This window comes from Vitis vinifera, chromosome 15, assembly GCF_030704535.1.
Source record: "Vitis vinifera cultivar Pinot Noir 40024 chromosome 15, ASM3070453v1".
NCBI classification, from domain to species: Eukaryota; Viridiplantae; Streptophyta; class Magnoliopsida; order Vitales; family Vitaceae; genus Vitis; species Vitis vinifera.
The window spans coordinates 16,040,710-16,064,865 of record NC_081819.1 but is presented as its reverse complement, the minus strand read 5'-3'; the positions used below and the strand labels follow the sequence as shown (position 1 = coordinate 16,064,865).

At 34.5% G+C, this 24,156-nt stretch overlaps 1 protein-coding gene across 1 annotated transcript in view; it reads left to right on the top strand.

Annotated features, from left to right (window-relative positions):
- Nucleotides 1-7,193: 7,193 nt before the first annotated feature.
- Nucleotides 7,194-24,156, top strand: part of LOC100241021 (E3 ubiquitin-protein ligase BRE1-like 1) — a 36,204-nt gene continuing 19,241 nt past the window's right edge. The window contains exons 1-12 of the mRNA XM_010663057.3: nt 7,194-7,721; nt 11,878-12,039; nt 12,171-12,258; nt 12,720-12,944; nt 13,053-13,214; nt 17,543-17,736; nt 17,822-17,905; nt 18,033-18,152; nt 18,248-18,434; nt 18,542-18,702; nt 18,779-18,850; nt 22,824-22,900. Of these exons, the coding sequence (XP_010661359.1) occupies nt 7,611-7,721; nt 11,878-12,039; nt 12,171-12,258; nt 12,720-12,944; nt 13,053-13,214; nt 17,543-17,736; nt 17,822-17,905; nt 18,033-18,152; nt 18,248-18,434; nt 18,542-18,702; nt 18,779-18,850; nt 22,824-22,900 (1,643 nt within the window). The 5' untranslated portion in view covers nt 7,194-7,610. The remainder of the gene's footprint in view (nt 7,722-11,877; nt 12,040-12,170; nt 12,259-12,719; nt 12,945-13,052; nt 13,215-17,542; nt 17,737-17,821; nt 17,906-18,032; nt 18,153-18,247; nt 18,435-18,541; nt 18,703-18,778; nt 18,851-22,823; nt 22,901-24,156) is intronic.

Sequence of the window (24,156 nt, the reverse complement as noted above, 5' to 3'; positions counted from 1 at the left end):
GAGGTTGCATGCTGGACTACCAAAAAAAATTTAGGCTGATGTTGTTAGCACTACAGCTTACCTGATAAACCGAAGACTATCAATTTCCATGGAGTTCAGACTTCCTGAGGAGGTTTGGAACGGTAAAGAAGTAAAGCTTTCACATTTAAAAGTTTTTTATTGTGTTTCTTATTTTCATCTTGATTCTTAGGCTTGTAGTAAACTTGATGCAAAGTCTAAAATATGTTTTTTCATTGGCTATGGTGATGAGAAATTTGGCTATAGGCTTTGGGATGAACAAAACAGGAAAATCATCAGAAATAGAAATGTGATATTTAATGAACAGGTTATGTACAATGACAAGTCAACTGTAGTGTCAGATGTTATAGAGATAGATCAAAAGAAATCTGAGTTTGTCAACTTAGATGAATTGACTGAAAGTACTGTCCAAAAAAGGGGTAAAGAAGATAAGGAGAATGTAAATTCACAGGTAGATCTAAGTACACTTGTAGCTGAAGTTCGCAGATCTTCCAGGAACATTAGACCTCCACAGCGTTATTTACCTGTTTTAAATTATCTCCTGTTGATTGATGGTGGTGAGCCAGAGTGTTATGATGAAGCCTTGCAAGATGAGAATTCAAGCAAGTGGGAGTTAGCCATGAAAGATGAGATGGATTCCTTGTTGGGGAATCAAACATGGGAACTAACTGAATTTCCAGTAGGAAAGAAGGTTTTGCACAACAATGGGTATACAAAATAAAGAATGAGCATGATGGTAGCAAACGTTACAAGGCCAGATTAGTTGTTAAAGAGTTCTAGCAGAAGGAGGGCATTGACTTCACAGAGATATTTTCTCCAGTTGTGAAGATGTCAACAATAAGACTTGTACTAGGAATGGTGGCTGCAGAAAACTTACATCTTGAGTAGTTAGATGTGAAGACAGCATTCCTTCATGGTGACTTGGAGGAAGACATTTACATGATTCAGCCAAAATGGTTCATTGTTCAGGGACAAGAGAATCTAGTCTACAAACTGAGAAATAACTTGTATGACCTTAAACAAGCTCCTAGATAGTGGTACAAGAAGTTTGACAGTTTTATGCATAGAATTGGGTTCAAGAGATGTGAAGCTGATCATTGTTGCTATGTTAAGTCTTTTGACAATTCTTACATCATATTACTGTTGTATGTGGATGATATGCTTATTGTAGGGTTTGACATTGAGAAGATTAATAATCTGAAGAAGCAATTGTCCAAACAGTTTGCAATGAAGGATTTGGGAGCTGCAAAGCAAATCCTTGGTATGAGAATCATTAGAGACAAGGCTAATGGTACATTGAAACTTTCATAGTCAGAGTATGTGAAGAAAGTTCTCAGTAGGTTCAACATGAATAAAACTAAACTAGTGAGCACACCCTTGGGTAGTCATTTCAAACTAAGCAAAGAATAGTCACCGAAGACAGAAGAAGAAAGGGACCATATGAGCAAGGTGCCCTATGCCTCAACTATTGGCAGCTTGATGTATGCTATGGTGTGTACAAGGCCAGACATTGCACATGCAGTGGGAGTTGTGAGCAGATTCATGAGTAGGCCTGGAAAGCAGCATTGGGAGGCAGTCAAGTGGATTCTAAGATATCTGAAGGATTCATTAGATACATGTCTTTGCTTCACAGGTGCAAGTTTGAAACTACAGGATTATGTAGATGCTGATTTTGCTGGTGGTATTGATAGTAGAAAGAGTACTACCGAGTTTGTTTTTACTCTAGGTAGTACAACTATATCATGGGCTTCAAATCTACAGAAGATTGTTACTTTGTCTACTACAGAAGCTGAGTATGTTGCAACAATTGAAGCTAGAAAGGAGATGATTTGGCTACATGGTTTCTTAGATGAATTGGGTAAGAAGTAGGAGATGGACATTCTACACAGTGACAATCAGAGTGGAATTTTTCTTGCCAAAAAATCGGCTTTTCATTCAAAATTGAAGCATATACAAACCGGTAATACTTGAGAAGATTTGTGGATCTAAGAACCAAACAGACATGTTGACTAAGGGTGTCACTATTGAGAAGTTGAAGCTGTGCGCAGCTTCAATTGGTCTTCTAGCTTGAGGACAGGAGGATGAGTTGCAGGGATGAGGGATTGTTTCTTGGAGGATAGCGGTTTGATGTTAGTGATTGAACTAGTCTCCAAGTGGGAGATTTGTTAGGCTTTTATGGAGCCTAGTTTTGTTTGATCCGATTTGACGACCCGACCCAAATAATATTGCATGGTTTTTTAATGGGAGATTTATTGAGGCTTAGTCCATAGAGCGAAGGCTTGGAACGATAGGCCCGTTTAGCCCATTGTGGAACCGCCTTTTGTAATTAGGGTTTTTTAGTGTGGTGGGGTTGTCATGTTATATATAGAAAGAATATTGTAGCCGCTATGTTGTACTCTTAATTCTTCCTTGATAATAGTAATATCCCTGCAACTCCGTGGACGTAGGCAAATTGCCGAACCACTTAAATACTGTCTTGTGAGTGTGATTTTTTTTTTCTTTGGCGTGTGTTTTCTCTATTTTTGTTTCTCATAGGTTGGGAATTCGTCTTAATTCCTTTCATTCCCCAATAAATCAACACGCTCACATCCAAAACAAGAAATTTAATAAATAAAAAAATTAACATCAATCCACATCGCCATGACCTTGAATCAAGAAAATTCCACAAATTGAATCGAAAAATCCAACAACGACTCCGAATTAGAGTTTTCATAGAGATAAAGCAAAAAAGATGAGAGATGTGAATACAACAGAGAGAGAAAAACCTTGCATTAGCTTCCTTGGGATTCTAGGGCTTTGGGTTAAGGATTCAATAACAACAATGGGAAGAAATGATCGACTAAGAAGAAAAGAGGTTGGAGTTTAGAGTTTTAAAATGACAATGACCCTTTTGCCCTCACTTAATAAGAAAATGATTATTTTACCCTCAGTCATGCAGAGAGCGCATGTCTTTCCGTCCAAAAAAATAACGTTGTCTCTCAAAAAATGCATATTGCATGCAATAATAAAGGATGAAGGGTACATTGCTTGATTTTGAACTCAAATGGACAATATGCAAAACAAACTATAGGTTAGGGTGGGTAAAGTGTAATAAGCCCATAAATTTAAAAACAATGTATTTGGTTAAAAAAAAAAACTAATACACGGAAGCTTAAAAAACTAAAAAATAAAAATTTATTAATTGCAAAAGATAGAAAGACTTTTAAAAAGAAGAGAAGTGGTGTTAAAACTTAATGCTCCAAAAAATAAAAAGGTTTTTCAAAAAATAAAAAGGTTTCAAGTATGTGATGATTTCGAGAATAAGTAACTTGAGAAAATAAAAGTTATAAAAAGTTACTCAATACTATATTATGAAATTCTAGAAATATTATTATCTTATGCATTTAACGATGTTATTAATTTAGTACAATGATTCGAGCTCAAACCAAAAGACTTTATTATTTATGCGAGGTTATTAATTTGTTGAACATTCATTTATCGAGGTTTTATGAAAGTCCCTGAATGATTTAAATTACTCAAAGCAAATATTACAAATCTTTGTAGCATATACCAAATCAAGTTATAATGATCCTTATATGGATTGAAACAATCTAGACGTATATGGTACAATTGCCTCAGTGAATACCTACTAAAGTATGGGTGTGTAAATAACTTTATATATCTATATATTTTAAATTAGAAATCAAAAACCAGTTTTGCAATTATTGTAGTGTATGTTGATGACTTAAATCTTATTAGGACTTCTAAAGAGTTCACAAAAACAATAAATTATTTGAAGAAATAATTTGAAATGAAAGATCTTGTAAAAACAAAATTTTGTTTCAACTTGTAGATAGAACACTTTCCAAATAGAATGCTAGTCCATCAGTCAACACATATAGAGAAAGTCTTAAAGCGCTTCTATATGGAAAATCACATCCATTAAGTTCTTGTTGGTAGTTCATTTACTTGAAGTGAAAAAAGACTCATTATGTCATAAAATAAGATAATAGAGAAGTACTTGGTATAAAAGTATTATATCTTAGTGCTATTGGTGCATTGATGTGTCTTACAAATTGTACACAATTGGATATTACATTCTTTGTTAACTTGCTTGCAAGATATAGTTATACACCAACTTGGAGACATTGGAACGAAGTCAAACATGTACTACGATATCTTCATGGACCAACTGGCATGGTCTATTTTATTCGAAAGGATAAAAATATTAGTTACTTGGATATGCAGATGCTGACTATCTTTCAGATCCCTACAAAGCTCAATCTTAAACAAGTATGTATTTAACTATAGTAGTTACAACATCATGAAGATCAATTAAACAATGGTAGTCACTTCTTCAAATCATTAAGAGATTCTTGTATTTCATGAAACAAGTCGTGAATGTGTATGACTAAGGCTAATAGTCCAGCATATTCAGAAAACATATGGGCTACCATTCATCAAAGGTAATGCTACCAAGTTATATGAAGAAAATGTTACTTGTATTGTACAAATTAAAGGATGATTCATAAAAGGTAATAAAACCAAGCATATTTTTCCTAAATTCTCCAATACTCACGAGTTTTAAGAGAAAGGTGAAATTGATGTTCAACAAATTTGGTCATGTAATAATTTAGCAAATTTATTTACAAAAGACATTGTCTTTAACTACATTGAAAAAGTTAAGATACGACTTTATAATATGAAGATTGAGAGATCTATCAATTGAAGTATTAAAGATATTATAGTCATGTCTATATGGGAGGGGAGAATGCTAATATGGATATAATGCACTTTTTTTTCTCTCTTCTTTCAAGTTTTATCCAATTGGGTGTACTAGCAAAGTTTTTAACAAGACAATCACAACGGTCAAAATATTTGAAGAATATTGTACTATTTCCTTCACTAAGGTTTATCCTCTTGGTTTTTCTTGGTAAGGTTTTAATGAGATAATATTCTTATGATTATCAAGAAGGGGTGTAATGAAATATGATAATTTATCATATTATGGGAATTTGTAGATGATCATCCATATTGATATAAATCTATTTATAACTCTTTATAAAAAAAAAAAGATCTTTAATGAAAAAAATATTAAGGAAAATTATTCTTTTCTATTTGGATGACATAAAAATGAGATAAAGTAAATGTAATCATAAATTATAAAGTAAAAGATCACAATACAAAAGAAAAAAATGTTGTATAACATAAATAGTTCATAATAAATAAAAATAATTTGTTAATTTATTTCCTCATCGTTTTTATTTTTTTATTAAAATCATTTAAAGAAATATAAATATAATTATAATTATCAGATTTTTCATAAACTCTACAATAAAAAAATAGTTCTTATAAATGAATTAAGGAGAGTATATTTGGAATTCTAATTTTGTTATATTAAATAACAAAAAATAAAATACTTTATTATAAAAGGAATTCAAATTCAACATAATCCAATTAAAAATGGAGTATGATTTAATATAATTCCCATATGTAAACTAAAATAAGTGTTTTTTTTTTAGAATTTTAATTATATTACATAAAGGATCTAATAATAAAAAATTTAATTTAAATGAAGACACGTTTTAGTATAAAATTATTTAATAATAGAAATCTTTGTTTTACAAAAGACATAAATATAAATAAAAAAGTTATAAAATTTTAAAATTCACTTACGATATTTTACCATAGATTGTTAGTTTTAAGTGGTTTAAAATTTATATTATAAAACAATCATGCTTTTCACATGCAATTCGATGCTTCTTGCATCGAAGAAAAGTGAAATTAAAGACAATCTCATTCATACACAAAGTAGATTCTCTCTCGTGTCATGGAAATAATATATGTCATAGATCGTCTATTCTCAAATTGATCTTTATCTTAACTTTCTTTTGCAATTGTGTGGTGAAAGTTCCTTATGCTCAAGCCTAATCATACATACTAGAAGTTTGCTTGTGCTTTCATTGATTGCTTCAAAAGTTAAGGTCGACTTTTCCTCTTCCTCTATTTCAAAAAAAGAAGTGAACATATGTAAGCTGCTTGCAATTTACAAAGTGGGAAGAGAAAGGCAATGGAAAAAGCGATATTAGAAAGTTAAAGCAAGACACTTGTTTCCACAACGAGAACTAACTTGGAGCCATGATCCTTGCATTGATTTATGTATGAGTCATGGGAAACCTATTCAATGGTAGGATTGCTGACGAGCCAATAATTTCTATCTCGATTGGAACTCAATTGACTTGTATGAGTGAAGTTAGTTGACTAATCCTACAAGTACTAAAGAAGTGAAGGGTGGTTGCGGTTGATTTATGTTAAGTTTATTGAAAAAATGGGAATTACCATTTTATTTTCACTTATAAATGATTAGCTATTTTATCAAACAAGCCCATAAAATTTAATATTGTTAAGTAAAATTCTCTTTTGATATTAGCTTATGTGTAAAATAACTTATGTAAGTAAGAACAAGTTTTTTTTTTTTTTAAAAGAAAAAATTGTAAACATTGTAAACGTTTTAAATCATAACTTTGGAATAATAAAAAAACTCAAGGATGCTCGTTAAAACATTTTTCATCGGCAAAACTATACTTGCTAATATTTTCAACCAAATCTTAATTGGAAAACTATATTTTCAAATTACATTAGATAACCATGATGACGTTATTTTTTAAAGTAGATTTTCAAATGCATTGATAATTTCTTTAATTATAGATAAAATATAATTTTTTTTTTAAAATATTAACAATATAAATTACTTTGAACTTTTTAAAGGAAGTTTAAATAGTTTTTTTATTTTATATAAAAATTATTATCATGTCATTTTGAGGTTTTAAAAACAAAATGGGAAATTGTATCTAATATTGTTCTATTTATTTAAAATTATATTATTCCATTTACAAATGAATAAGGTGGAGAAGTTGTAGGAGGCCTAGAGTCCCATTCTTATTTAGGAACTAAAAGAAAAAGTTGGTCACAAAGGATAAAACAACAGCCAATGAGATCTCAAGTCACTGAAGAAAACATCAAGTCAAACGAAGGGAACCACAGGTACTTTCACCATTCCGCTAATCAAATTCAGTCAGTGAGTCTCCTTCTTTCACTGGCAGTGACGCAATCATCCCCATGGCTTCCTTGAACAACTGTACGGTTCGAGCGCAAAGCCATTTTTATTCCGAATATACCCTTGAGAAGTTCACAAAATTACAGAGCCTGACGTTCACATACGCCTTTTCTCTCTCAACAGCTGCTTGAAATTCATAGAGAGAGGACAGAGGAGTGGGTTTAAGAGAGAGAAAGAGTAGTTCTCTCTTCTCTGTGAGCTTTAGAGAGAGAGAGAGTTTCAAATACAGTTTCAGATAGAGAGTGAATTAGGTTGTGAGAAGCTTAGGGTTTCGTGGTTGGGAAAAGACTGGTTTTTTGGGGTGTGAGATCGTCAAAATTTATGGAATTAGGGTTTTGAAAGATCAGTTGTTTTGTTTTGTGGGCGGTATTTTTTTGTTATTGTAGTTTAGACCTAATTTTCTAGCGTTTTGAAAAATTAAATATTGGTTTTGCCTTTTGGTGTGCCCTAATGTGAGTGAAGCTGTTGTTGGGGCTAGGGTTTGTGTGGTTTCACCATGGGGAGCACAGGTGAACCAGACCGAAAACGACGTCACTTTAGCTCTCTGTCGCCCACGGCTGCTACTGCTAAGAAGATGCCATTCTTGCCCGTATCTGAAGATAAAAAGGTAAGATCATTTTCTCCATTTGACAGTAATATCTCAAAATTGGTAATTGATTTTATATAATTTTAGAAATGATTTCTGGTTCTATTTCCATTTTTATGGTCTTTTTGGGGTTTGTATATCCATTTCAAGGTTTCTTGCATCTGTAATTAACTTTTTGTTATAGATTTTTGTTCAATTACGAATATTTTTATTTGATTTGATTTTATTTTGTCTTTGATATTATTCATCCCTAAAATGAAAAATATGTCAGATATACATTTCTTACGGTGTAAATGCTCATGCTCTGTATCAATTATTATGCCTTTTCTGATATAAACAGAACATATTTTGTTTACTATTTTCTGTACTGTACCGCTTGGTTATATATGTATTTATGTATGATACACATTCATACATGGTAATCATTCGGTTTGGACTTTGGAGTACCTTTTGTGTGCAGTAACTGATTATTTATGGTTCCTTTTGTTTGTTCTGTTGATGACATGCTCACTCGATGACTGATGTAGTCATGATGATGATTATTATGGTTGTAGATATGTATTATTGTTGATGAGTCATTTTATTCAATTATAAAGAAAGCAAAACTGTAGAACAAAATTACAAAGCAGGGGAAAAGGATGCGGAGGTAATTACGCCCCCCAAAATGTTAGCATTTCCTTTAGCAAATGCTGTTTCTGAGTTGGACGATCTATGAACCCAATTGGGCCTTATAGCCCTCGCCCTTAAATGAGGCAATATCATGCCCTTGAGGCTTGGCTCAAGTGGCAAGGGGTTGGTAGTGAGGATGGGGATGTTCTAGGTTTGATTCCATTTAGCCAAAAAATAGTACTTATCAAAGAAAAAAAAGAGGCACTTGAAGGTATAGCATTAGACACATCATGCTCAACCTCGGTGTCGGACTTTCTCAGATTTTTCTATACAGCCAAACATAAGTGCAAGGAGCTTCATTATGGTGGAAATATTGCCATCCATGCCTTGATGTAGGAAAGACAATAGTTCATTATGTTATTTGCATAAAGTTCCTATTCTGCTTTTCTTATGTGAATTTCCTGTGTTGCCACTTCTTTTAGTGGGGAAAAAGATAAACGTGCTATAGGCTTGTGACCAAATACAGAAATGAATAATAAAAAATAAAAAGTCATAATCCATGCCCAACTTGATGGCCATTGAAATCCAAAGAAAAGAAGTTCTACAAATTCTATGGGAACCCTAACTAACTTAGAGAGATTGAGAAAAAAACTCTTTTCAACCTCTGATTAGATAGCTCCTCGTAATTGAAGATTTCGTCATTCTGATCTTTCCAAATATATCAAAACAAGTAGAGAGGAGCCATTCTCCAAGCCATTCTTTGTTGCTTCCCAATGTCTGGTCCATGCCAGCCCAATAGTAAAATACTCGACGGGGTGCAAGAACACCTACTACAAACTAGACAAACTGAGCAAGAGATCCTACACAACTCTTTAATGAGATATGGTTCCTCGAAGGGGGAAAACTGACTCTTCTTTTCTAGATTTCATCAATTAATGAGACATTAATAGGTATTGGTTGATCCTTTGTTTCTTAGTTTCTTTTTTTTACCTTGTGGTGCACTTTGTGTGCATATATTGTGCATGCCTTCTCCCCTTTCGTGGTAAGACACTTCTTTATGATATTTTAATTTGCCTATGACACGAGAGTTAAAATATTGGCATTCATCAAGATTATTTTTTTTTCTTGATAGGCAAAAAAAAAAAATAAATTAACAATGCCTAACAAAAAGCGTGCCAAAGGACATAAGTTGTATACGAAGGATGTCAAGAAGCAAAGCAAGAAAGAAAGGGCATTTGTCAAGATCATATGTATGAAAATATTGAACTATGGAGTTTTGGAAAATTCAACGTAACAAAATATGACATTTTAATGCACAAGTTTGTTATGGAATTTTGAAAATAAATGGTTTGATGTTTTAGTTATAACTTTTAGTTCTAAGTTCCAATTAATCATTTATACTTGTATTTATTGTTAATATGTAGGTATTTATGTGTTATCGTTGAACCTTCAACTTTCTAAACTCGACTATTTTTCCCTAAAGGAAAAAAATTGAGAAAGAAAACTAATATATCAAGCAAATATTTTCTTTCACAATCTCAAGGTTGACCATATTTATTACAAGAAGCTAGTAACTTGAGATGTCTATGGAAGTATGATGAATGTCTCTTTTAAATTATTGATGTCATATTAGCTTTGGATGTTCTCTCTTGGGTTCCGTGCTTAGCTGACCTAGTTGTAGATCATTTAGCGAAGTGATGGATCTTTTTACAAAACACCCACCCCCCGAACTGCAACCCCAAGTGTGGTTATGGTTGATATGTTATTTCGTTATCTTGTTAAGATTTACATTTCCTTTTGGATTTTATTTTATTTTTTTGCCAATTTTGGAAAGATTTTTCATCTTTTTTGCTTACTAATTTCAATGCAATAAATCAGTTTGTTTTCTTATCCGCTCTTCCCCCACACCCAAAAAAAAAAAAAAAGAAGGGGGGGGGGGTGGACCTTTGGCAACACTTGTCTCAATTTTTCATGTAGGATTACTTTATTGGTCCTTTGTAATTAACATCTAACCTCAAAGCACATTTTAATTGATTAAAATATAATTATTTTAAAATTTAATTTTTCTTAGAAACTATTATAAACAGTTAAAGGTGCTTGTATCTTTGTGTTGTGTTTTTGTTAGAAACTATTTAAAAATTTTACTCTTTTATGAATTTCAAGCTTTGAATCTTGATAAGGTATTTTCTCAAATAAGTAAATAATATAAAGAGTGCCAAAAAAGGATGAACCAAGTATAGGGGGTGGACAAGGCTCTAAGCATTTAACATGTGTTGTAACTGCCTGTGTCTGGGACTTTTCTTAAAACTGCATACTGTAATTGGATGGCATGAATAGTTGATTGTCTGCAGTGTTATTAGATTTTTTGCTTTCATAGAATAGCTTTCTTGTTTCCTATTAAAAAATATAACTTTTTTGTTGGGCATTCGAAAATGGCATATTCTATAGCTTGTTACCAATGAAGACACTCGTTTTTATGGGCATTCGAAAATGCCATATTCTATAGCTTGTTATCAATGAAGAAACTTGTTTTTATGGGCATTCGAAAATGGCATTTTCTATAGCTTGTTACCAATGAAACACTTGTTTTTATTTTATTTAGGACCTTTAGATTTTCAGTGCTATAGAGCTTCTATAAGATTTTTTGATCAGTGAATAGAAATAGTATTGAAGAGTGCCAGAAAGGGGCACACGAAAGCACACACGATGTATACAATGGCCGCCAATAACGGCCAAAAAAAGGAAAGGGAAAATAAAAACTTACTCCTTCCCTCGAACCAAACCCAAGCAATCAATAAAATCAACTATGGACTTTGAGCTTTCGCCTATAAACAGTTTGGTCCAGGTTAACAAGTTGCACATAAACAAGGTTTTCAGCTTTGAACAGAGAAAGCATCTATTGGCCAACAAGAAGGATCCTAGACAATCTCACCATGGATTTACTAAGCAATCACATTTGGGGAGAAGGCAATGATGCCCTCAAAGGAAGCATAATAGATGCTGAAAACATTATTAAAATTCTGTTACTTTGAAAGGCTGTATACCTCTATATTGATTCTTATGACTCTCTTTCCTAATACAACAACTTTCTAAATTCCTTATCTTTCCCTTACAAAACTAAGACCAGATATATGAAAGGAATATTATTTAAGAACTAGAAGAAAGAGAAACTTTTCTAATATAACAAGAAAACTAAGAAAACTAGATCCTTGACCAAAGATTCAACTTAATTTTTTTCCCGAATGGGACTTGAACCTAGAATCTCTCACAAACCCTTCCCAATCTTTTACCACTTGAGCCATACCTCAAGGGCAAGATTTGACTTAACTTAAACTATGGTAAGTCCCAAGAGGAACTCAAATCATCATTGGTATCCCAGTCGAAGGCTTGATCATTGAAACCAGCTTTTCCCCTTTTCTTGTAAGTTTTCAAAGGATTTTTCCCATGTTGTTCCCATCATTTTCTTTAGTAATTTCTATGGATTGGTTGGCAAAATGTAGTTTAATGCTGTATTTAAGTAGACTGTTTCTGAACTTCATTTTTCTTGTGGTGTTCTCCAATGATGCAGCTTGATACTGCTGTACTTCAGTATCAAAATCAAAAGCTAAAACAGAAGTTAGAAGCTCAGAAGGTTGAGTGTTCTGCTCTTGAGAATAAGTTCAGCCAACTGAAGGAGACACAACAGTCATATAATACCACATTAACACTGGTTAATAAAACTTGGAGAGAGGTAATCTTCCATGGATGTTAATCTTTCCTTTTTTACCTTCTCCTTTTACTCCTGTAATGTAATATTAGGCTACTGTTGGCATGCTGTGCATTGCTTGATGGAGAACTGACTCCTCTTATTTTTTACTATAGCTGGTTGATAACTTGGAAACATGTTCTGTCCACCTAAAGGACTCAGCAAGTGCTGGACGACATGTTAAACTTCCTTCAACAACAGAGGGTGAGGATTGCTTGCTCACATAAGCCATTCATTTACTCTTTCTCCATATTACCTTGTTGCATTTGTATATTCAGAATTATTTGATTAATTTCGATGGAGTAGTTTTCTTGTTCACCATTAATACTTGCACGTTAGGGAAGGTTTTACCCACCAAAAGGTATGATTATCCTTCTCCTTGTTTGACTGTTCGCCCTGAACACAAAACTCTGGTTAGAAATGGCACCTGCACCTGCATGTGGTTATGTGCTGAACCAAATCATTTTGTTTAGCTGAAGCTCAGCTATAGAATATATGCAGAGCTGCTTGAAAAAAAAAATCACCAAATTGAATTCCAATTCTTGAAGTTCCACAGGACAACTTGAAGATGTAGTTCTAGCGTCAATCACCTTTGCCTCCTCGATTCCAGTTTGTTTATTTAAATATTATACTTGCTGATGAAGTTGCTTTAAATTGTTTGTCAGATGGAAACTCTTGCTTACAGGATGCTTTTCTCAGCCGGCTCATAGAAACGGGTGCAACTGAAAGTTGCTCTGCAAATGACTTTTCTGATCGGATGGAAGAAGACAGACCAACATCCTGTGGAAAGACTAAGAACAGTTTAAGTAATATTGTATCTACCATTAATGATCTGTGGTGTTTGAAGGATGGATTATATGCCGCAGTTTTAGAGGCACTTCCAGAAGATGGTAAGTTAGGGTTATATATGTTCCTTATGTTATTTCTGTTGGAAGCATATATCTTTTTTGAGTTTTCCTTCATTTTTTGCTTTATCATGCAATTTTTTTTTTTTTTAGGTTTATGCAACAAAAAGATATCCAGTGATTTACATGCAGAAGTTAATAACATGAGATTGGCATTTGGTGATCTTCACTTGAAGCACAAATCAGTCACAAGGGACATGCAGAGCCATCGGGACATAGATGCCAAGAATAAGGCTGAGCTTAAACGTTTAAGAGGTAAATTTATAACCTATAACAGGGGCAAATGATATAACATAATCTGTTCTAAGAAAATTCAAGAGTTCCATCATTGAAGGAATTTACTGTGATAAGAAAATTTATTAATTTGAATGAAAGGAGGGAGTAGTAAGGATGAACCTCCTGTAATGAAAAAGCAGCATCAAGGCAAGAATCAAAGCACAGCCAACTAAAACCAAGCTAATCTGCCAAACAGAAAGACCCTATACCAACATTGGAGGATCTCGATCACAACACAATTCCCTAGGGATCTAGCCTTCCCTCTTGGACAAACCATCTCTGGACTGGTTAGCTAGTCTCAGGCATCTATTCTTTCTGAAGAAGCCCTGAAAATAACAACCAAGAGCATGATCATCTAATTCAGCTCAATGCTTCTAGCTTTGCTTAATTATGTTAAATCAGTTCGCTGGACCAGAATCTTCAACTATAAAGGGCAAGTTGGACTTGATAAAATTTCTGAAAAAGAGGTACTTTGGCTTGGCATGGGTGGAGCTCTCAAGCAAAACCTTATTTACCATTTTTCCTTAATGAAACTAGGTAATCCCTAGCCCTTTTGTTGATTTTTTTTTTTTACTTTATATGGATAAGCAAATGGGCAATATTAAAGCTACATAAAAGGAGTGATCTTTAGCATGTAGGAAGTGTACATAGATTATTCCACAAAATCCAGGAACGAAAGAACAATAAAAGAAAACAAAGTTGCCCAATCACTAACCATTAAGCAGGCTCCACTTTGTCAAGGTAATGAAAGGACAAGCTGGTCCCCTCCTTAGAGATTAAAAAAAATAAAAAGTAAGAACTTGAGAAACTGTTTTTTCAAAGCTAACACCAACTTGAGAACTTGAGTTCTTCTATAGAGGATTCAAGACTGTTTGACAAGGAGGTATGATCAGGATAGACTGATTTGGAACAATCCAAAGGATGAGAAAATTTCAGCCAAATCTTTTTATTCTAGTGTGGAATTAGAAGCTGGAGGGGCACTTCTTATTGAAGTGTTTGGAATTCATTGGTCCTTACAAAAGTGGGTTTTTTTTTCCTTGCAAAGTGGTTTGGTGGTGTACTTGGATGTTGAATCGGTTAAGGAGGGGCTGGTCCTTGGCCAATTGATGCTTTCTCTCCAAAATGAAGAAAATCAGCTGCTTAGATTCCTGTTCATTCTCTTAAAATAAGGTTATTGAGAGTGGAGTGGTTTTGCCTTCTTTAATTAGAGTGACTCTTCTAGGCAGTCATGAATGTTGTGTGGGGAAAAGTGTAAGGTGTGGAGGGCATCTTATTTGTGCTTATTTGGAGTTTTTGGAAAGACAAATGACAAATTATTTGAAAATGTAGAAGAATGAGACTAGACCCTTAACATATCGTTCTTGTCCACCCTTTTGCTTTTGGCTTGAAGGTGCTCAGATTTGGCTTCCATATCTATTGCAGGTGTAGTTGATTGGTTGGCTTCTAGGTAAAGGGAGGGAAGTTCTTTTTAATCCCAAAAAGGAGTTGACTCTGTGACAAGTGACTTTTTGGGATGAGGAGAGATCTAGTGCTTTGACGGTAAAGGTGGTGGAAGCTAGAAAGATGGCAAGGGAGGAGTTCAAAAATGGTTTCTTTTGGAAGAAATTTCTTAGAGATAGAAATCAAGGGAAATGTGCTGATGTAGGGCGACAAAAACAAGGGTTTTTTTTTCCATAGGATGGCTAATGTTCACAAAACGAGGAATTGTGTGACCAAGATTAAAATATATGGAACCTAGTTTTGAGAGGGGAATGAAATTAAGGATGGGTTGGTTCAGGCGTTTCAAAATCTTTTGATTGAACCTAAAGGATTGGAGACCTAGCATTAATGGATTGTCTTCTAATGGGTTGGGTGTTGAGGATGCTGCAAGGCTGGAGGAGCCATTCTCAATTAATGAGATCTTTGTTGCCCTTTCAAACCTTAGTAGGGACAAAGCGTCAAGTTCAGACGGTTTCTCTATAGTGTTTTAGCAATTTAGTTGGGATATTGTGAAGGAAGAGGTTACAGGTTTTTGTAGGGAATTCCATGAGTAGGGTAGAGTTGTAAAGAGCTTAAATGCGACTTTTCTGGTTTTAATTCCAAAGAATGGGGGTGTTGAGGATCTTAGAGATTTTAGGCCTATTAGCTTGATTGGTGGTTTGTATAAGCTGTTAGTCAATGTGTTGGCCAATAGACTAAAGAAGGTGGTGGATAAAGTGGTTTCCTTGTCCCAAAATGCTTTTGTGGATGGTAGACAAATTTTGGATGTGGTGTTGATTGCTAACGAGGCTATTGATTCAATGTTAAAAAGTGATGAGACTAGTGTGCTTTGCAAGCTTGATATTGAAAAGGTTTATGATTATGTAAGTTGGAGCTTCCTACTTTTTGTACCATAAAAGATAGGTATTGGGGAGAAGTGGATTGATTGGATAGAGTGGTGCATTTTGACAACAAGGTTTTCTATCCTTGTCAATGGTAAACCACCCCCACTCTCGCCCTATTTATTCGTGATTGCTATGAAGGTTCTTAGTTGCCATCTCAAGAGGGATGTGAGTGGTGGTTTTTTGTTGAGTTGTAGAGTGAGGGGAAGGGGTGGCATAGGGGTTCAAATCTCCCATCTATTCATTGTTGTGATACTCTTGTCTTCTATAAGGCTTAACATGATTAGATGACTTATTTAAGTTGGTTGCTAATGTAGTTCGAGGCAATTTTGGGGTTGAGAATCACTTAAGATAAAAGCGAGATATTATCAGTAGGTAAGGTGGAGAACTTAGAGGACTTGGTCTTAAAGTTTGATTGTAATATAGGCACTCTCCCTTCTTCTTACTTGGGTGTTTCTTTAGGTGCCTCGTTTAAATCTGTGACAACTTGGGATGGGATGAGGAGAGATTTTTTTGCCAAAGATTGATCATATGGAAAAGACAATATATTTCAGAAGGAGGGAGGATTACTCTAATACAAAGCACCCTTTCTAATATGCCTATTTACTTTATGTCCTTGTTGTGCTTGCCGAGGTTAGAATGAGATTAGAGTAGATTTAGAGTGACTTTCTTTGGAGGGTGGGGTTGTTCTTGAGTGGAAGCCTTAGTTAGTAAGATGGGCAGTTGTTTATTTAGATAAAAGGAAGGGTGGTTTAAGTGTTAGATGTCTTTCTACGCTCAGCAGGGCCCTCCTTTGTAAATGGTGTTGGTGCTTTGGAGAAGAAGGGGAGTGACACTCTCATGAAATCAAGAAGGGGTATGGTGTTGGGTTGTGGAAAACTATTAGGTAGGAATGAGATCTTTTAAGTAATAGAATTTCGTTCTTGGTGGGTAATGGTCAAAGGGTGAGGTTTGGAAGGATAAGTGGTGTGAAGACAATCCATTGTGTGTTAATTTCCCTTATCTATTTGCCATAGCTGTTTCAAAAGAGGCACGGGTGGTGGATGTTTGGGACTAGTCAGTTGAAGGGGGTGATTCCCTTGTTTCTCTAGGCCTTTGAATGATTGGGAGGTGGATACTATGGAGCGGTTCCTTTTGAGAATTCAAGAGAAGAGGGTGTGTAGAGATGTGGAAAATAGGGTGCTTTGGATAAAGTTAAAGAGCATAAGTTTTTTGTCAAATCCCTTTATGTTACCTTGGAGGTGGCGGGTTCAGTCCTTTCTAATGATTATCATTTGGAGATCCTGCATACCTCCTAAGGTACGTTTTTTTTGCTTAGGAGAGACGTATCGGAAGGCCTTAACTTTGGATCAGGTTTAAAAGAGGGTGAGGTCCTTAGCAAACAGATGTTTCATTTGCTACAACAAGGAAGAATCCATCGACCACATTCTAGTTCATTGTGCAAAGACTAGGACAGTTGCTTTTTGCTCTCTTTGGAGTGTCTTAAGTCCTTTCCTTGACGTTTAGAGAGACTCTTCTTAGTTGGCATGACTCCTTTGTGGGCAAGAAGCACAAAAAGGCTTGGAAGACAACTCTATTATGTATCTTTTACATTTCTTGTGATGATGTTCCTAAATATTTTTCTTCCTAGAACTTCTTTTGCTCGGGAATCACAAGGTAGTTATATTTCTTTTCTTCTTTTAGGTTGTAACTATACATTATTTTATCAAACTGATCTGAGCTAGTCTTTTGAAACTGGCAGATATACTGCATTGAAACAACTTTTTAAAACATCAAATGAAAAATTTGTGATAAAGTGCTCATGTGTGTGTTTTTTCCCTTTAAAAAAAAAGTTGTTTACCATTTTTGAGTAAGCTTCTATTCTGAACTGTCATCAATTCTTATGGCCTGAAAGGTCAGTAAATAGTATGCAGGTTTGACTGTTACTTTTTGGTTGCTCTTTTAAAGGGGAATTGGAGAGCACTGTTGCAGAGCTGGAAGAAAGTAATTGTAAATTGGTAACTCTTAAAGCAGAGAGAGATGCAGCTAAAGGGGCATTTTTCCCCATCTTAAGCTTGGGGAGTAAAAATGTTGCAGGAGATAAGGCCAGAGATAAACAAAAAGATCTGCATGATATGGAGGCTACACTCAAGGAGCTATTGGTAATTTTTTGCTGTTTCTTTCTGGTACAGGAAATTTCTCAATTAAAAAGGCTTAGTGTATCAACTGTTTTAAGTCCCTGCACAGGACCAATCTTCATCTCGCCTACTAGAACTGAAGGCTCTTTATGAAGAAAGGATAGGAATATTAAAGCAACTATCTAATTTGCAGGTTCTTTTCTGGATCCCTGATTTTTCTGTTTTTGCTGTGGAGATACTCTTTTAACTCTCTCCAGGGAAGTCTCAACTAGAAATCTACCTGTTCATTTATATTTTCAATGGGGATATTTGTATGACAGAACACTTTGAAGAATGTGAAGTGCATTTCGTCTTCTTCAGCCTATGTCTTGGTAACAGATCAACTGGAAAAGTCGAAAGCAGAAGTTGTCCATTATCAGGCCTTATTTGAGAAACTACAGGTTGTAGCTGGTCGGTAGTTTCATTGATATCTTTAGCTGTCATTTTCTTGAAGGATTTTGATGTCATGCTTACCATTGCTTCATTGGAAATGTAGGTTGAGAAGGATAACCTTGTCTGGAGGGAAAAGGAAGTGAATATGAAAAATGACTTTGTTGATGTTTTTCGAAGATCTTCTGTAGTTACTGATTCTAGATTATCAGAGCTCAGAATAGAGATACAGAATCAAATTAATGAAAGAAACCTGATTGAAATTAAGCTGGAAGAGGCATCAAGAGAACCAGGTATAGAGATATATGCTGCTTTCCTTTGATCGTCTTGTAAATGTCTGCGCCCTTCTTAAATGTTGTGGGAAGGTATAATGCAATCCTGATGGACATCTGTACTTCAGGAAGAAAAGAAATCATTGCAGAATTTAAAGCCCTACTTTCTTCATTTCCTGACAACATGGGCACTATGCAAAATCAACTTCGTAAATACAAAGAGGCTGCTTCCGATGTTCACTCTCTGCGGGCTGATGTGCAGTCTCTATCCAGTGTTCTTGAGAGGAAGGTGAGCTTCCTTCTTGTATATAAATGATAATTTCTGCATGCAGAGGAAATGCTAAAACATTTGCTTTTTCAAACAGGAAAAAGAGTTGGAAACTTTATCCACTAGATCTGCTGACCAGGTTGCTGATATACGGAAGTTGCAAGCTTTGGTATGATATGTTACTGTCACTTTTAGTTTACCATTAGGATCTAAAGAAATAAGAATATTAGGATAAAATTATTGAAGTGCCATCAACTTGTATTAAATTTTATCTTCCTACTAAAATTATCCAACCCAGCATTTGGCTTGTATCCAGAAGATTATTTGAATGCTTGCGGTTTCTTTGACAGCCTTTGCCAAGACCTCCCGTTTTGAACATACATGTCTTAACCGTACTTAACATGCCTATGTGATGAAAATAATTATGTATTTCTTCTTAGTTGGATAATTATCCTAATTAAAACAAACCTGGGAAACTAATCTATATTAGTTCTTGCTGAGTGTTTATCTGGGTCCCTGGTTCTTTGCTGGTATTTATGATAATTGGTTTCACTTGTTTTAAGAGTTATTCTGGAACCTTTGTTTGCAGTTCCTTTCTTTTGTTTGGTTTGCATAGCTCATCCATCCTTTTTCTTTTCTTTCTTTTTGTACTCAATGAAGTGTTTGTTTCATATAAGAAGTATTAATCAAATCGAGAACAAGAGGTAAGGGAAAAAAATGTATTGTAATGGTGGATGAAGTAGAGACATATACAAGAAAGAAAAAGATGAAACCAATCTGGCGCTACAATTCAATGTTTCTAATTTGTCTATGCGTCAGTGAAACCCATTCTGGTTGGGCTATCTTAGGACATAAAATCTACTAGGTTTTTGTATTAGGTGCTGATTCCTAATTTTGTTTTTCTTATCAGAACATTGCTTGTCTTTTTACCTTTTAAATATAAATACCCACATATCATATGCCCAAATGTTACTTGCCTTTCAGACTCATCATGGTGATTAGGTTTAATAGCCTGAGCATTTCACCCATGCTAGAATGCTAAAGGTTCAGGCTGTGATGATCTTGCATTCCCAATCATCCATGAGGTGATGTGCTTTAGAATGTCATGTGGTGAAGCTATTGTGAATAGAAATGGGTGTTCATATGGCAATATCTCAACTTAGTTGTGTTATAAGGAGGAGGTTATTTTATTTTTTATGGGAAAAAAGAAAACATTATAAACAAAACTCAAAAAGAAAGAAAGACAAACACCTTTGTATACTAGTGTACTTTGGTGCACCCTATTCTATTTAGGTGCTGTTTTTTTTTTCTTTTTTTATAATTGAAGAAGAGCATTTATATTACGAAGAGGTGCTAAAAGCCAAAAAAAAGTATTTATTTTTGCCTATTCCAAAAAAAGAAAAAGGGTGGACCAAAGCATATAGGAAGTATCTAGATAGTGCCAAAAGGCTATAGACATAATTTCTTTATTTTTGTTCTCTCTTCCTTTTTGCTTGCCTGCTAGCGCTATTTGTATGTATCATGTGGCTTTTGTTGTGACCTTTTTCAGTCTCTTTAAATATATTTTCTTGTTTTTCCTATACAATAAATAAATAAATAATCCTATTAATCCCTTTGCTTTTACCTCATCAGGGAGGGGGTGAGGTGAGTTGTTACCTAAAGCTATAAGAAAGAAATGAGATTTCTTTAACAGAGTCTCATTTTTTGTGGGTGATGGGAGAAAGGCAAGATTCTGGAAGGACAGATGGTGTGATGAAGAGCTTTTATGTGTTTTCTTTCCTTCCTTGTTTGCCTTGGCTAAGTTGAAAGAGGCGTGGGTGGCAGATTTATTGGAGTAGAGTGGTGAAGGACACTCGAATTTCCATTTTGCAAGGAATTTGAATAATTGAGAGTTGGACATTATGGAGTGTTTTTTGTTAGGACTCCAATGAAAGATGGTGAATAGGGAGGAGGATAGAGGAGTATGGATGATGGACAACAATGGTAGGTTTTCTTTGAAAGGCCTTTATTCCGTTTTGGGGCTAGACTATGCCATTCCTTTTCTGTTAGGGATAGTGAGACTTTTTGCTGGGGAGAGCTTTAAGGTAAGGTGTTGACTTTGGACTAGCTTCAAAGAAGAGGTTGGTCGTTAGTCAACAAGTGTACTCTTTGCAAAGAGGAGGAAGAATCCATTGATCACATTATTCTTTTTTGTGGCAAAGCTTGGATTTTATGGTAGTTATTGATCTCATTATTTGGTATTACCTGGGTTGTTTTTGCCTTTGTTTCTGCCACGGTCAGGGAGACTTCTAGGGTGGCATGGCTCTTTTATGGGAAGAAGGTGAAAGCAAAGAGTGGAGGGCTGCTCCCTTGTACATTTTCTGGACTATTTGGAAGGAAAGAAGTTGAAGATCGTTTGAAAACGTGGAGATGTCAGACCAAAGTCTCAAAAGCACTTGCCTTGATGATATCTTTCTTTGACTCAAGGTGCACATAGAGGAAGGCATTCTGCCTTTAATTGATTTTGTAGATTGGTTTGGTTTCTGTTGAGGAATGGAGTAGTTTTTGTTTTTCCTCATTTTTGCTTTGCCTCTTGGTGCCTGTTCTGGATGTCCTGCATACTCTGGTGCACTAGTTCGTTTGACGCTTTTAATATATTCTCTCTTTTGCCTATAAAAAAAGGGTCAAATTTTGCTTTTATATGAAGCTTGAATTATTATTTTGGCATTCTGATGCTGATTGTGAATTTTGCAGGCCCTAGGCTTTGAAGTTGAATCATTTAGATTTCTTTGTATCCTTTGTGACCTGTACATAAATTTTTTGTCATCTAATAGTAGATAGGGCTCAGGTAAAAATCTTGTTGGCGCTAATTAAATTTTAATGGAACCTGCAGGTGTGCATGGAATTAGCTTAGAGAGTTGACATATTTGTATAATCATGAAAAGTTAAAGAGTTAATGCTTTGGGATTATTTTGTTATGGAAAGTTTTCTCTAGTTTTTGCCTTTTAGATGACTGATGAAAGGAAGAACATGTACTGTTGTTTGACCTCATAGTTCTTTTTTATTAGCTTGTTTTGGTAGGTGAATTACTTTTATCATCTATATATGCATTTGCTATAATAGGTATCCTGTGGAAATTGTTTGAACTCATGTTTTTTTTTCACTTAACCTCAGAGTTAGTGGTATTATAATTTATTTGTCGCTTTTCATCCGTTTTAATGGGATAAAATAGTATATGGAAGCATCTAAATATGCATACTTGGATGGGCTTGTAGGTTATGATGTGGGAATAAATTACTTCTTTTTTTTTTTTTTTTTTTTCAATCTCAACTTGAAATATTTATTAAAAATAATTATTAGGTGCTCCTCGGAATTAATTTTTTATCTCAACATGAAATAATTATTTTTTTTTTATCCTTTTTCATTTTTAAATTTAATTTTACTAAGCACGACAAAATATCTAAAGCAGAATTCTTCAATGCTTAATGTTTTCTGATGTGGGCTTAGCTCACTCTTAAATTGCCCACTTATCATAAGGCAAAGGGTAGAGGAGGTGTGAAGTATACATTTGTTCAGGTAAAGATCATGAAGTCACTGTCTTTGTTTCACTATGGGCTGCCCTGCTCGGTCATCTTACTGTATACTTTGCAATAATTTCAACTCAGGTTCTTGTTTTAAAAACCAGAAGCTGGTCTCATCTATACAATTGAAGCTTTGACAAAATCATGACCTAATCATACAAGCCATTCAAGTAGGTCATGTCATGCTGATCGGCTGAATTAAAAAAATAGAAGAATTATAGTGCCCAATTTCCAGTCAGTTTGGCTGTGGAATTTTGAAGATGGAACCCATGTTGAACCTCACACAATGATAGCCATAAAATTTGAAGGAGAGCTATGAAGCAAGGGTTCTGTTAAAAGCCTCTATGTTGAGATACATCATAATTCAAATAGTCTAGAAATGAAGAGAAATGCAGAGAAGCAGGATGTTGTTATTATGACTTGTCCAGTTTGGATTTTAAATTGTTTTTCCTCTCTCTTTTGTATGCTTGGTGAGAATTATTCCAGTTTTTCTGTCTTACCCTTTCTTGGTAAAGGGTTTTTTTTTCCTCATTGAAATGTAATATCATGTGATTCAGCTTCACTTTGTTTTCTTGTGTGCAGATTCAGGACTTGGAGGAGAGTGATATACAATTGAAGCTTATTTTGGAAATGTATAGATGTGAATCTGTTGATTCAAGGTCAGAGTGTGTATGAAATATGCTGGATTTTTTCTTCCTTTTTTTTGTGTTCCTTTTTTCTTCCAAGGGATGTGTGTGTGTTATTTATTTTATTTTTCATTTAAACAGCTTTGGTTATTTTACTGCAATTAAATTCATATTCTCTTTACTTGTAAATTCATGGTGTTTAAAAGTGTAATTGCATGGTTTTTTTTTCTAGGATGAGTATATTTGTAGCTTTGCCCTGTTTTCTTATTCTTTTGCTTCTATTTTCTGTTTAATTGTTCCACATCTTCGGTATGCTATGAGCTTGCCATTTCAGTGGAGTTTCTCTGTGGGATGAGTTTATTACTTATCACTTGTCAGCAGTGTCTTGGTTTCTTTCACTTTAATTGGTTGGGTTGTTGCTCTTTTTTCTGTGGAAAAAGCTAGGATGACCACCCTATTTTGTTCCTAGCTTGGTGGGCCCCAGCAACACAAAATAAAATATATTGGTCTCATTTTCTGAAAATACAATCTCATTTACTCATATGGTGATTCTTCGTGATGATGTGGTGATGCCACCTCAGCCCACATACTAGGTGGTAAAAGAAACATGATCAGTCTAGCATCTTCATTTGTTGCCTTATAAAGGCAGGATTGGCAAATTGATTAACAAATTCAACATGAGCAACATGGTGAAAATATTTTTATTGGTAAATCTTTATTTCTTTTTCTTTATTTTTATGTGGGTGTATAGATTTTCTGTTTTTTGGGGTAGTCTTTGATGAAGATAATCAGGCTCAGGTTTTTGAAATAAAGATTGAAGTCCTCAGTGCGTTGAGTAAGGAATGCATCAATATAGATATTTGGAAGAATTGACATGGGAAAGTAGTCTACTCTGGATAAATCGGAATACTTTCACCTTCCTTGTAGATTCAGTTCTCTTCAGATATTCCTCTATGTCTTGTGTATGAAGACCTAAAAGTAAGTAGAAGAAAACGGTCTGTTATGAGGAAATGAAGGGGAGATCTAATGTCAAATGTACAGTTTGTGTGTTTAGATCTGCGGGGGAAGTTGTTCAATGAGTTTAACATTGAAGTTATCATCCGATTTTGTCAGTCCCTCAAGTTTTCTATTATCAAAATCTCTTTTAATTGGGTTACAGTTGACTATTTTTCTTTTGGAGATGAAAAATTAGTTGGGTAGTTCAATATTTAAGGATTATTGACGTTTTTAGATTTGATGGAATTTGCTGCGAGGAGGAGTACACTTAAATTACTGATCATTTACATGTT